The sequence below is a fragment of the Pectinophora gossypiella genome, chromosome 4 (genome assembly GCF_024362695.1).
Source record: "Pectinophora gossypiella chromosome 4, ilPecGoss1.1, whole genome shotgun sequence".
Classification (NCBI taxonomy): domain Eukaryota; kingdom Metazoa; phylum Arthropoda; class Insecta; order Lepidoptera; family Gelechiidae; genus Pectinophora; species Pectinophora gossypiella.
The window spans coordinates 954261-969426 of record NC_065407.1 but is presented as its reverse complement, the minus strand read 5'-3'; the positions used below and the strand labels follow the sequence as shown (position 1 = coordinate 969426).

Genomic DNA, 15166 nt, shown 5'->3' with positions numbered 1-15166 from the left:
GTCGGGGGTTAAAAACCAGATTTTTTAAGAAAGCATACCACATTTATTTTGATAATTATATTTAAAAGCACGTGAGTGTAATTGCGCCTCAGTCGCCGGTTGGATTGCGAAAATGTGTCTTAAACCCAAATGAAATGATAAAGTTGCAAAGTTATTCTCAGTTCGTTTATAATACAATTAAGTACTTGCCTGTTTGTGTAGGTAGGATTCAATTAAGAAGTTCTCTTACATTTAATATGAGAAATGGTTGTCTTTAAATAGTTGTTTATATTTGTCAGTATTAAATCTAATTATATGAACTGGATTTTAAAAGAATGACGGAAATAAATATATGAAGAGGTAATACGCATATTTATATATTCATATTTTTCTATAAAGTATATTTACAACAATTTCAACAAATTCAACACAACTAATATATGCATATTTATAGGTTTGGTGTAACAGAACAGCTATACATCCTTCATATTTATAGACCTCTAAAAGAATTCTAAATGTACATTCATAGTCATGGCTGGTTTAGCAAACATTTATATCATAAATACTCTATGTATAAAGATAGTGATCCCTAACAACACGTAAGACTCTTTCATGTACCCTTTGTAACATAAATACATCGAAACACAGGAATATTTTAGAAAGAAAGAAGCATTTATTATATAGGGACACCACAGTAACAAATGTAAAACAATGTTTTTAGTTTACGCGGTTACTTATTATCATAATTAAAACTCATAATTACGGGTTCTTACCGCGTTTAAAGCAGGGATATGAGACCGATATTTCGACACTGTTGCAAGTGCCATGATCACGAAATATCGCGAGTCTCATATCCCTCCTTTAAACGTGGTAAGAACCCGTTATTATGTGTTTTAAATGTAAAACTAAACACGGAATAACGCATAACTTACAATCAAAACACGTAATAAAAATAACTTAACACGAGAGAGTAGAAATAGATAGACAGTAAACTCACTCATCCCTAGCATTATCCGGTTTTTCACAGGGTCCGCTTACCTCCAACCCGCGAAGGGAAACCAACCCAATACAGATTAGGTCACATACCACCGAAAATGCATTTCTCGGGAATGTGGGTTTTTTTTTCTAAATATATCAATGGTACTACGGAAAATTTGCCTTAATGTATGGACAGTAAACATTACTGGATTGTCTGTTAAGTTTTTTTTTGTAGTATACTTTCTTTATCGTACATCAATGTATATTACCTATCTATTTGTCTTTATTTCAAACGATTTAAAACTCATTCTATCAACTCAGATTCAAAATTAAAGAAAAGGAAGTTGGAGGTGGCATTGCACATTACCATAGAATAAAGAACAATACTACGTGAACAACAGTAGCTTTCCCCTCGCACCAATTCGTATCGGGCGCCTACCTCACCCCCTCTGCGTCATTCTTTAGTCTTAAATAGACGTAAGCCACTAAGGCAGTGGTTCCTAACCTTTTTTAATTTCACTGCCCCTGTGAACAAGTATGTAAATTGAGTTTACCCCTAATTTAAAATAATTAAAACCACACAAAGTCGAATGAATATATGTTAATATGTAAGTAAGAAAATGCACGTTTAAGTAACTAGTAAAGTAATATATAAATCTCGGAGTTAACTGTGAAGCTTAAAATTGGTTTGCATTCGCAAGTTTGACAATATTAGGTACGGTTTCACTCAACGCGCATCTCATGTCATGCTCAACATTCAGACGGTTTGTGGGTTTTGTTTTTAATGTAACAAGAGTTATAATACTACTTCGTGCCATCCCGTGTTACCCCCCTAGATTCTCCGTTTTACGCCTGAGGGGGTAATTACCCCCAGGTTGGGAACCACTGCACTAAGGAGTAAAGGAGAGAGCGTGCGGACTCTGTTTCGCTCGCATTTACGCGATAGATGGCTCTCGGTAAGAATGTTTTTTTTTTAATGTCCGGGGTATATCATTGCAACAGTTTTAACAATAGAGAAATTATAAGCTAAGTTTAAGTAATCGTATATAATATATCCGTTTACTTAGTAAATTAACATTAAATATGCAAACATTATTAGACGTATTTTTATTTCAATCATTGCCTTTTTCACAACAGTGAAGTGATTCATACTGCATTCGTTATCCAACTTTATTATAAAATATGCAATTCCGAAAGGCACTAGTCATATTTATGTAATATTTTGATACGTTTCCAAAAGTCGTTGTAGTTAAATCGCCAATGGTGCTAATTCCCGAGTACACCATCTAATTCTATTTTATGTTATACTTGTGTATGTATGTGTGTAAATTTAAAAATGAATGAGTGAATGAATGAAAATTCCGGGCGAATCAAATAGGTATCTAACCCGTTTGACGTGTGCTGTGAACTTAATTCTGTCGGGTTATTAAAATTTCTGCCTAAAATTAACGTTACCCGTCCCTTTCCATTTCGGTGGATAAAAAAAATTATAGGTACTTATAACCTAAAATAAAATTACAGATGTGTACTGGAATCAGTACCATTATTCGGTTAATTAAGTAAGATAGCATTCACTCCAAGTCAAGAATACTTATAATTATCACAAAATGTTTCTAAATACAAAGCTACAAGTAACTAACGACATCGTTGTAACTAAGCTTGTTAAATAAGTTTCAATTTAAGCCCGACAACCATAGAGTTCTTATTATAGAGAGGCGCCGCGGGAGCATATCAGTTGGGACCGCAATATGCACAAAACGATCATATTATACGAGGCGACGATCGTATTGTTCCAATTTAAACATCGTTTATTGCTTCTTTGGTATCACACCACCTCAACTAGCGCTTGTGTTACTACGCAATGAACGGCGGGTAAATCGATGTAGCCGTCCAGTTCGAGTTCACACGCGACATGCGGACTCGGCAATTTAGCGAATGGGCATATCTCCCTTGTTTCTATGATCTGTGACGACACTTAAGTAGTTAAAGGATTAACGAAAGCATTTTATTGGTTCCATATTAGTCGTATAATGGAATTCATTTAAGTAAAACGAATAAAAAGCTCAGTAAATTCGGACTTAATTCAACAATATACATGTGACACACTCATGGCATTTTTTACACATACATAGATCTACATAATATATAAAACTTAGGGCAATATTGTATTTATAAATTCATTTACGTTTGATATGACCTCGATACGAGAAGATAAACTGACACTTATGTTAAAAGCACATTGCATCGGAGCCGTCTGTAGCTTCTTGTGTGCTTCCGATTTTTTTGTTAGCATGCAATCCCAATTACTATGTTAGCAGAACATGGATCTTTTGGCACGCAGCCATAATCGGAAATAAAGACGTAATAAATGTATGTAAGTAGAATGTATATGGAGCTGATGCGTACGCGCACCAACAGCCCCTCCTGTTAATGTCGTACAAGTAAGTACCACAAGATCTCCGAATAGAAAAGAGTCTAATTTTTATAAATTACTTATATTTGAAAAAAACAGCAAGTTGCTTACGTCATCGAAATTTCGGTGAGAAAAAACAAAAGAATATCGACCATATCTGTCCTGTGGTAAATCTTGCCAACATCCGGCTCCGATGTATTCAGCGCACACGTTTAAATTGTTAAACGGAGAGCTTCTCCTATCGAGACTGCATTGTGACGTCATCATCGACAGATGAGGCTCTCCTCTCTGGCGGCGCACGCGCCGTGCGGCGGGGCGAGGAACAGCTTCCCGTTCGCGCAAGCGCATAACTGGTAGATGTTCTGGTGGTGGGGGTCGTGCGAGTGCGGTGTTGAGGGGGGCAGCGGCAGCGCTGACTTCAGTTTCGGCATGTATATGCTCGGTGCGTCTAGGCGAATCTATAACAATAGTACAATAGTCATTTTGATGCGAATTAAAAAAATATAATCATAAAAACTAAAACCGTTTATGGAAAAATCACGGTCTAAAAAGTATAAAACAAGATTCTCCGAAATTTTCGGATTCCGAAGAAGTAGTGATGTTTAGAAGATAGCCGTGGTCGTACGCCAATCTGTACCTGTAACTTTCTGTGGCTGTCCGTCTGTAATCTGTAATTCGCTTATCAAGGCACGGCAGCTTTTTGCTTCGCCGAAATATTAAAAAATATACAGGGTTGTGAGTACTTGTGAGGTGGAGTACTAACGAGAGAGTTGTGTGTGTGTTGTGTTGTCGTGTGAGTTGTGTTTATCGTAACGATGACTATGAGGGTTGATTCAGACCATGATTCTGAGTTGATATCAAGTGGAATTTTCCGTCGCAAAAAGTATGGAACGGAAAATAATAAAAAAAAAACACTAAAGTTTTCATGAATTTTTCGATAGGAAAACCCACTTGATATCAACTCAGAATCATGATCTGAATCATCACCCTGAGTATGTCATTAGACCCTGTATTAATAGTAGAATATTCTTACTATCTCATATATTGATGTGGCCTGCAATTCATGTATCAAGTTCTTTCAATCGAAATGCATCAGTTGGGATTGAGGTTGGGATAAAAAGACTAGGTACAGTCATGAGCAATATAATGTACCCACTTTAGGACTCTGTCGCACTAACATATTTGACATTTAGTGAGACTTACAGTTCAATTTGTCAAAAAAGTTAATGTGACATGGTACTAAAGTGTATACTTATTAATGCTCGTGACCGTACTAGGTAGGTACCTAACTTTCAATATTCGTACTTAAGGTCTTATTTTAAGGTATATCCTCAACGTTCTCCATTTGTTTGGCCATGTCGTTAATGCCATATGCAGCAAAGCTACAATAAGTAACGTCAAAAAAGTTTACCCTAACATTTCAAAAGTACGTTTATGTAATTTAATTAATTTGAGGTATTAGTCTAATAAACGTATTATATTTTTTTAATAATATAGACAAACAAAAAAAATACGCTTACCGCTCCAGCGGTGGACTTCAATCTGAAGGTGGAGAGGCAGCTAGCACTGATGTCTCCGGCTCGCGACTCCAGTGCTATACTCTGCGCCGCGTGCATATCCAGTGACCGCGTCGGAGACTCCAAACTATGGGTAAAAAATAAATAATACTCGTAATATTGCGTAGAGAAGGAACACTCTCCGCCCCGTACCGATCCAAGCTACCTCACCCCACCCCCGATATTGGTTACAGCTTGCGTAATCAAAACACAAGGTCACACACACAATTGCAAGTGTACGAAACTTCATCTATGTAGTGTCTGTGTAAGAACGACATTTTTGTTTTGTAGTGTCTAGGGTGTGCTGTCTTAACCATAAAAAACTTACACTAATTGTTTGGAAGGCGGTGCCCTAACGAGGGGCGTCTGGGCCGCAGTGTGGAATGTGGCCCCAGCAGGGCTGGCCACAACCAGAGTGTCGGCCCCCACCGTCACAGAGTCCTGCCCTGCCCCCAGGATCAGGGCTCCCCGCGAGTCGCGCACTTCTAACCGCCCTGCGTTCACCTCCAGGCGATCATGACCTGATGACAAAATGTGTACCTTTATGAAGACCTGCGCAGACGAAGGATAATCCCCGAAGTTATTTTTTTGTTCGTATGTAGATATATCGTAGCAGGATTGTATAATCCGCCGTTTTACATAACGGCTAGCCGGCGGCTACGCCGTTTTGTAATGCGACGGGTCAATTATTAGCCGGATTGAATAATACTTACGTTCTTCAATACTGCTAGCCTTGTAATGTAGGCCGGGTCAATAGCCGAGTCTTTGTAAATTTTTAGTTAAATTTTTTGACACTTGCTGCGCTTTCTACAATACCTTACAACTACAGCAAGCAATACTTACTCATTCTGATTCCAAAAATACTTGCAGATGCCAGATACAGCAGCCTTGATATAATAAGAAAGAACTTACCTAGAAATAATCTACTTTGTAACATCCCATGCGAGTCTCGGGTGGAAACGGAGAAGTTTCTAGAAGACTCTATGGAAATGGGTTGTCCGCGGCGAGACTTGATGCTGGATGTAAACAAGGAGTCCAGCACCAGCGCCTGCCCCAGCAGCTGCAGCCCACCCGGCACTATACGCAGCTGACCCATGCCCTCCTGGTGGGAAATACACAAAGAATACAACGCATAGAACGGTGGCTATCCGCCTCGCACTAATTTGTATCGGATGCGGACTCCACCCCCTCTGGGTCTTACTTTAGTCTTAAATGACCGTAAACCGCTAAGGAGTAAGGGAAAGAGCGCGCGGACTATGTCTCGCTCGCACTTACGTGTTAAGCAACAAACAGTAAGAATGACATTATAGTATGGAGTGCCCGGGTACTGTTAGTTGGTGGCTACTGCCTGCAAAACACATCCACCAAGAAAAAATGTAAAATGTCGCCGCGTTCTACGCTATTTCGTTCCTTCTATAAATATATTTGTTTCAAAATCTTATCACTTTTCTAAAATTGTTTTTAGACAAAAATGTAAAGTTTTTTACTTGATTGGCCTTGTGTCAGCAATTTTGGTTTAATTGAATTATGGCGTACAGCGACTCTCCGAATGGCGATTCCCGCTACGGCGAGTCTCTTTACGGCGGGTGGCTTGCCGTCGCATCTGTCATTTGCTTGTACAGTTCAAAACACAATTTTAATCACGCTACATTGAATATTTTTTTCCACTGAAATAATTGCATTTTCGGTTCATTTTCATTTCATAATATTTTTAGAAACTTTCCAGCCTATTTTATAACTACAGTAATCTTAAGCGATTAAAAACCCGAATAGTTAAATATTTTTCTAAATTAAAATTTTGAAATAAAAAAGGCTCTCTCTCTGCCCACAAACTGCTGTGCAGTTTCGGGGACGATGCCAATGTACATACATACACACCAACATTTATGAAATAAATAATTTTAATATACTTAAGTACGTATTTTTTAACGTAACAAAAACCTTTGCTTTCGATAGCAAGAACACTTACCGAATTGAAATCCAAAACCTTGAGAACCCATAAGGTCAGCGCCAAGTTGATAATCATCATAAGCATGAGAGACATGACGAGGATATAGAGACATTTCTTCCTCCAACCATAGATGCCGACTTTGAACTGACTGTTGTAACTATTTCTGATCGATTCCGCCTTTGTGTCCCTGGCTGTGTTGTTGTTCAGGATTGGCTCCGGAGTTATTTTGTCTGCGTATGGAATCCTGCAATAGAATGGAGTTTTTAAATAAAATTTCATAGCTCGTATTATTTAAACAACTACACTACCCTCAGCCCCATTTGTACGAATCCACACGAAGACAAGTCTATCATCTGGTGTACCCAGGACAGTACGTCATTTTACGTCCCGTCTGGGTGAATTTGCCCCGTCTGAGTGAAATTTGTCCCGTCGACAGGAGCTCACCGCGCCCCAAGCTCGCTGTTTCAAACACATTTTGCTTGCATAAATCAAAACTTTATTTCCTTTAACCCTCACAAGAGGACTTTCCGAGCACTCGGGGACTAAATCGTTCAAAGATTTTACTAAATCATCCAGCAAAAGTGTTTTACAAAAAGGGGATATGCTCGTATATTTTTTATAAGTATATTAGAATTTCTTGAAATAATGGCGTTTTAGTAACTAAAAGTAGCATGGAGAAAGCTAGAAGAGAAGAGCGTGGCTCTCATGATGATGAACTTGTAACTGTGTAATGAAGATTTCATGGGTAGAAACAAGATGATATTAAAAATAAAGTCGGTTAATAATAATTAAAAACTGTTTCGGTCGACGAGTGGTTTCGAACCCGCCCGAGATTCGAACCCGTGATACTGCGATGTAAGTTACGCGTTCTCCAAACAGAACTATCACAGATTTATAACACAAAACAAAATAATATTTGCTTAATACCTTTTAAAACAATATTCTGAAAAAGAACCGGTATGCGTTATTTATAAATTAAAACCGGTTTCAATTAACACATTCCATTGTGATGGAACAACGGCCTCTATGGTCCAGTGGTTGAGCGTTGTGCTCGCGATCCGGAGGTCCCGGGTACTAATCCCTGTGGGGATAAATCACAGAAATCACTTTGTGATCCCTAGTTCTGTTAGCAATCGTATCCCCAAGTGATTTCTCAAAAAGACTCTTACACGATTTTCTCTGTAAGACGTCGAAATTCATATCTATAGGTCCGCCAGCCGCGTCATCAAACGATCAAATGTAGTACCTAGTATCGAGGCTCTTCATCACAGATTTACTGCATTTTTTATAAAAATATAGGACTTCTTCTTCTATCGTGTGGGTTGTGAGGTGGATTGCCAACGTCATCAACTCTGGTGTCAGGGTTACTATTGAGCCTCCAACGCCCCTCAATGATTTTAGGACTGTACAGTCATGAGCAATATAATGTACCCACTTTAGAACCCTGTCGCACTATCATATTTGTCATTTAATGAGACTTACGGTTTAATATGTCAAAAAAGTTAATGTGACATGGTTTCAATTAGTACTCGTGATCGTACATTTTACTTGCGTTATCTTGTTCTTCACGTGGTCCGTCCGGTCTTTTCCAGAGGATTATCTGGATTGAAACTAACGCGTCTATTGCTAGGTTCTGTTAACAAAAATCGTATGCCCAAGTGATGTCGATAGCCATATCTATAGGTACGGTCACGAGCGTTAATATGTATACACTTTGGTACCATGTCACATTAACTTTTTTGACAAATTGAACTGTAAGTCTCACTAAATGTCAAATATGTTAGTGCGACAGAGTCCTAAAGTGGGTACATTATATTGCTCATGACCATGACTGTACGCCAGTCGCGTTACCAAACGATCAAATCTAGTATCTAGTATCGAGGCTTTACATCATAGATGTACTGCAATTTTTATAAAAATGTCGGTAACAGTTGGTTATGCGATGTCGGACGTGTACTTGTCCGTTTTCGCAAGTGGGTAGCGTCAGCACAGAGGGTCATAAATTTGCAAGGATCCCGCGCGACAGGAGCATCGCTTGGAAAATTCTGACCGTCCTTACACCGACATGCGGTTTATCTGTCGGTGTAAAGTGTTGTCCGCTATAGAAATTTGGTAGATTATCGTCAACTACTTTTGTATTTAGTCGTATAATACTTATTGTACGATGTGCAACCGCACATGTCCCGTGTCAGCTATTTTACCTTTTACGCAATTGTATAATTAGTTCACGACTCATCAAGGTAGCATGTACTTCTAGTTATGTATTTATGTAATCCTAGTTATTTAATCTCATTTATTAATCTTGAATATTATTCTTCTTCTTATGTCGTAAGAGTTGTGAGGTGGATTACCAACCTCATTAACCCTGGTGTCAGGGTTACTATTGAGCCGCCAAAGGCCCCTGAGATGACTCATAGTAACGACTACGTACTTACATCAGTAAGTAGTAACCGGGATCAACGACTTAACGTGCCTTCCGAAGCACGGATCATCTTACTTTTGGACAATCAGGTGATCAGCCTGTAACGGTATGTAACCAAACTAGGGATCACAAAGTGATTTTTGTGATTTGTCCTCACCGGGATTCGAACCCGGGACTGGACCACGGAGGCCAGTAATCTTGAATAAATTACACATAAACAAATACATTCCATTCAACTACAATTGTAACAAAACACACATTATTAAAAACAATTTTATATGATTAACTTTAAGAAGAAAGTGATCAATAAAACACACATTTTTCGCTATCAAGATTGTTCTCATTTTGGCTCCACGTCAGTTTATCAAGATTATCAACTTATCATTAAACGGTCATACACGTCTAACAAGAGACTGTACACTTATAGACGATCAAGCCCGTAATCCAAATTAATATTATAAATGCGAAAGTAACTTTGTCTGTAATTTTCACGCTCAAACTGTGAAGCAATTGAAATGTTTTTTTTTTATCCCGGAATTTTCCCCCTAAGGGGATGAAAAGGGGATAATACAAACCTGTCACGTGTAACCGAAGTCCACGCGGACAAAGTCACGGGCGGAACGGCTTGAAGCTTGTCTTTTATTTATAATTTTACTCACCTTACAAAGAAAGAAAAGAAATCAACTTTCTACTTTCTTCGCTTGAAAGAGAAGTAGTCTCGAACTGTAATCAATTCTCGAATTTGAATAATCAAATTCATAATAATATTAGAATGCATCATAATGATTTATCAGGTGATCAGATGAATTTATCAATTCAATCAGGTGGACAGGGATGGCTGTAAGGGGCGGTTGGAAGCCATTCGCGGGGTTTTACCCCATATTCTAACATCGTGGTCAAAAAGCAGACCGTTCGTCCGTGGGTAAAGGTGGTTTTTTACCCACGATGTTAGAATATGGGCAATGCGGGCACGTTGCCCATTTGTGGGTATTTTGCCCTATAGATATTCATATAACTATGACACATTTCAGATTTGGAATGTGATTCAGAATTCAGATAATTCGTGACCTTACATGATTATGTATGGTTTGCGACAACTATTTAATGATAAACTAACCCAATAATTACCAAAACTACAATATTAATTCCTTTGTATATTCAAATTATTTGGTAGATATCATGTAATCCTCGTGTAGCAATGTACGGGGTGTTGTGTGAGCATTATTTTTATCTGTTCTGACTCGCTGCGAGATATTACAACGAGTGTCAACGGTTGCGTCCATCGACAACACTGCCTCTAGACTCCTAATAACAACACAAACGGGTTCTGTAAACACATCTGACTAATAGATTGTATATACGATGCCGCTAGACAATTTTCGACCAAAAGCGACCGCGAAAAATGACAATCAAAATGCAGCGTTCCGTTTCCCTGCACGCATGCATTTTTTGCAAAAATATTAGCCGACTTATTACAAAGCGAAGACTTAAGATAAAACAGATTTAAAATATGGCCAGCACCACGAAATAAATTGGCGGTTCAATAGTAACCCTGACACCAGGGTTGATGGGGTGTCCCTCATTCAGCGCTTATCGCTATCGACCCACTAGGGTCGATTAATTCTTTCAAATATTTTTTTCCTCTCAGACGACGCCCTGAGCGAGAACCTCAGTTCGCGCCCAACTGGGCACCCTCAGGCCTGTTGTCTTAAACGTTGTCCCGGGTGAGAGCCTTCAGCGCTCCCCATTTGTCCGGCTATGTAGTTAATGCCATCTGCGGTAAATCTAAAATAAGACACGTCAACAAAAAAAAAGGTTGATGGGGTTGGTAATCCACCTCACAACCCACACGATATAAGAAGACAGACAAGTCATAATAATTCTAACAGGCAGAATCTGCGGCACTAGCGCCTCGGGCGTGGGACTTCTCTCGTAGTGCGGACTACTTATATTTTAAACCTGGTATTACCTTTGTTTTGTAAGGCGACAAGTGTCTACTTGGTCGTATCGTCGATGTTACAGAGTGTCAACGGTTGCGCCATTCCGCGGGGACACACTGAACACGTTATTGTTATCGTTTTGGCTTCACCTGCATGCAAATTTTATTCCAGAATAGACCACATTATTTGGTTTTAAAAACAATAGAAAGTACAATTGTAGAAGTGCGTTTTAATAATAATAATAATAAAACACTTTATTGAACACAAATTCACAAAACATTTACAGGGTAAACTTATTCTAAGGTGGGCAAAGGCGGCCTTATCGCTAAGAGCGATCTCTTCCAGACAACCTTCGGCAGAGGATATAGTACACTTGTACAGCTGCAGTGTAGCGCGCAAAAAAGTAAAATAGCATAAGAGAAAAAACATAAATAAATAAATAAAATATATATAAATATATACATACAATGATACATATAAGTAAAAATAGAATATTAGTTGCAAGACGATGATTGCGTTTTGTGTAAATGAAAATTATAAGGCGGTACGTAATTGCAGTGTCGTAAAACCTATATTATTTTATTGCTGCAAAAAATACTAGGGGCTTATTGCTTAGTATTAATTTCTCCCAAGTCACTTTATCTTCTTATTGTGACTAGTAAAAACATAAACAGCCTATACACGTCCCACTGCTGGGCACAAGCCACACCTCAATCAACCGGAGGGGGTATGGAGCATACTCCACCACGCTGTTCCACTGTGTCTAGTAGTAAAATATAAATATATTTCATTACCGTTTTGTATAGTTAGTAGTACAATAAGTTTTGTATTATTCATACTCAAGCGGAACCTGTGAAAAACGGGATAACGACGGAGATGATGATGTATTCGACACCATCTTGAAATAATCTTATTCCATTTGAATACCAACCTTAAACAAAACTAACTGTAATTGAACTGTTATTTTTTTTTTAACAAAACGCCGATAATATATTTAAAAGAGTTGACTTTTGCCCGATGTTTTCTCTTTCGGCTTCAAGTGAGCGATTCCTTCCCTTGTTCAAATGTAAACACCACACCGAGTAGGAGCGTCGTGCGCGGGATTTACCTAATCCCGATACAATAAGAGAGTCTGAAGCGAATTGTACTCTTAACTCTCCCCGCTAAACCACCCGGATTTATGGACAAACAAATAATTCTGATTTTATTCACTTTACTAAATTAAGAAGCCTTTTTGTATATAAATTATGGAATGGAAGATAATTAATGGAAGTGTGTTAGTTGGTTTCATTTACTAACGAGACCGCTCGCGCGTCGCTTTTACGCTACTGTTTCACTAGGACACCACGATGGCACCACTAACAAAATGCGCGCAGTTGACGCAATGTACAATTGCACATTTTGTTGCAGCCACGGTTGCGCCACCATGTCATCCTAGTGAGATATGGCTCTTAGTATGTCTTAAGAAAAGCAAATCAATTTATATTTATAGTTTTCTAACCCATAGTACGTTAGTATTCAATGATCTGTGTCCATGGTTTACGACATTTCGTCACGCAAGACCGAACATGAAGACGTGGTCTTAGGAATCTTCCACAACATGGACAGGTTAATGAACTGGATTCTAGAATCTAGATTCGACTTTGTTTTATTCTTGTGAGTTTGTTTTCTTTATATATAATGAGTAATAACGTAAATACGTACCACAATAAAGATTACGAACTTATTATTGATTATAGCAGACAAAAACTGATTGAGACTAAAATTGAAAATTTTTGTATCATTAAATTAAGACCCCTTTTTATCAATTGCATTTTTAAAACATTATTTTCTAAAATATTTTCCATATCGGTCACGAATATAAAATATCGGAAAAATAATACGAATATAAGTACTCGTATAAACCTTACATGTTTGCCAAAGAAAGATGGTTGAAAAAAGGAAATATAAAATGTTGTCGGGAGCTGAGTGCGGGCGTCCGGGCACTTTATCTCACAGTCCACTCTCCCAACACGTTTGGGGGGTTTACGCGGCATTAGAAACCAATTACGCCAATCACGTTATTTACCCAATACAAGATCCATTTTTTCGAGTTTGAAAAAGACTACTCCAACAGAAAAAAATAGATAAGGCGAAAAAAATTAAAGCAATTTTAGTTAGGACGATTCATCGTATCTGTATTTGGACTAAGTGTCATGAGTGGCTAAAATTTGTCTGTTCATTACTTAAGACTCTGCCCGCCCCATGAGGGATTACAGGCGTATTATGTATATAATTTATGTTAATTAGAAAGAGTGTGAACGCTCTAGTAAGGCTAAATAGCAGGCGTAAACGTTACGACGTGTCAGGAATGTAACGCCGTTACATTTAATACATAATAGAGATAAAAGGTAGAAATGGGGGGAATGTAATAAATTCTTGGCGCGGAAGCGCAAACGATGTACGCTGAGACGGGCACGTAGCAGCGTACCGCTCGTAGCCGCGTAGCCCGTAGCTGCTACGCCGGCCGCGTACCACAAATGAGCAATATTAATCATCCCCATCACGGCACGACTTCTGAGCTTCCGTGTTCCCAGATTCGCCTTAATAAGGCCGGACCTCTTTACACAAATAAATGTGAATCGTATTTTGATTTACCTCCTCGTACATTACGAATGCTAAATCTCAAATTTTATTATCTTTTTTTATGAAAATTAGATTTTCTTTAGACCATAATCTCACCTAATGGCATCTAATGATAAGGAAAGATGTGGCCTGATGATGTGGTCAGATGTGGTGGTACACACTTTTCTAGTAAATGCCCATTCGATCTAGTTTTGAATATTGCAAGATTATAACATCGATTGCGGTAGTCCATTCCTTCCCTTTTAGTTCTTTATTAGTGCCAAACAGTAGTTTATTTTTAATATTAACAGTTCATAGTTTTCAATTTTTGCTCGCTGTGACAGTTGAGTGAATTAGCCAACGTGTTGGTGAACACGTATTAACGTGTATGTGTTAATTGAGCGTTTCACCGCGCGGGAGAGCGCCGCCGCACATTCGTTAGCAATATTCCGCTAACGAACCAAACTAATGGCTATTAAGTTGAATAACGCAGCACTTTGCATAGCTTCAAACAGCGAGCGACATATCATTCCCTGCTTACTCTCTTGTAGAACAACATATTATGTTAAGTCAGACGAGAGTTCGCAGCTTACGTCGCGAGACACTCTTGCGGCTTTGCGCGCTCATGTGAGCTCCGCTTAATAATAAATAGTGAAAAAACGTAGTCTCGTATGGTCTAGGTTTCCAGGCATAATAGTTAAACAATGAGGTTTCGATTTTAAAAGAACATTCGGTTTTACGACTATAATGAACTTGTAGTATTAACGCCTTACCGTGGCCTTACAAGTAAATAATAAACAAGCGGTGAACGTGTGTTGTATTTGACGGCCAAGCAAAAGTTAATCCAATCATCAAAAAATTAGATTGAACTTTGTTGGGTTGTCAAGTAAATGTACACACGTTTACCGCTTATTTAATTTTTGGTAAAGCGTTTAGCGTTTCTTTACAGGAAACTCTATACCCAAAAGGTTCGGCTCTATGAATATCATTATACATGGACAATTGGGTCGTGTACTAAGTTCCAGATAAATTATGACATTACGATTACTAAATTAAACAGATATAAAAGTAACGAAACACATTTTCTTTTTTCCATTTAAATAATTATTGTTTTTTTTATATCAGTTATCAACGAAATAAGTTGTAATATCTTTAACAAATAAATTATTATAAAAAAAATAATTAATAAAAAATAAATATTATATAAATATATTTATATTTTTTTCATGATAATTATTATTTATTTAAATTATTTATGATATTTAAGTTTGTATTTGTGACGTATTGTTATATTAATATTTACAATAAATACCGTTTTAATCA

At 37.9% G+C, this 15166-nt stretch overlaps 1 protein-coding gene across 1 annotated transcript in view; it reads right to left on the bottom strand.

Annotated features, from left to right (window-relative positions):
- Positions 1-3633: 3633 nt before the first annotated feature.
- Positions 3634-15166, bottom strand: part of LOC126366127 (zeta-sarcoglycan-like) — a 29481-nt gene continuing 17948 nt past the window's right edge. Inside the window, exons 2-6 of the mRNA XM_050009071.1 lie at positions 6896-7121; positions 5839-6028; positions 5255-5447; positions 4891-5014; positions 3634-3828 (exon numbers count right to left, since the gene is read on the bottom strand). Coding sequence (XP_049865028.1) covers positions 3634-3828; positions 4891-5014; positions 5255-5447; positions 5839-6028; positions 6896-7121 — 928 coding nt within the window. The remainder of the gene's footprint in view (positions 3829-4890; positions 5015-5254; positions 5448-5838; positions 6029-6895; positions 7122-15166) is intronic.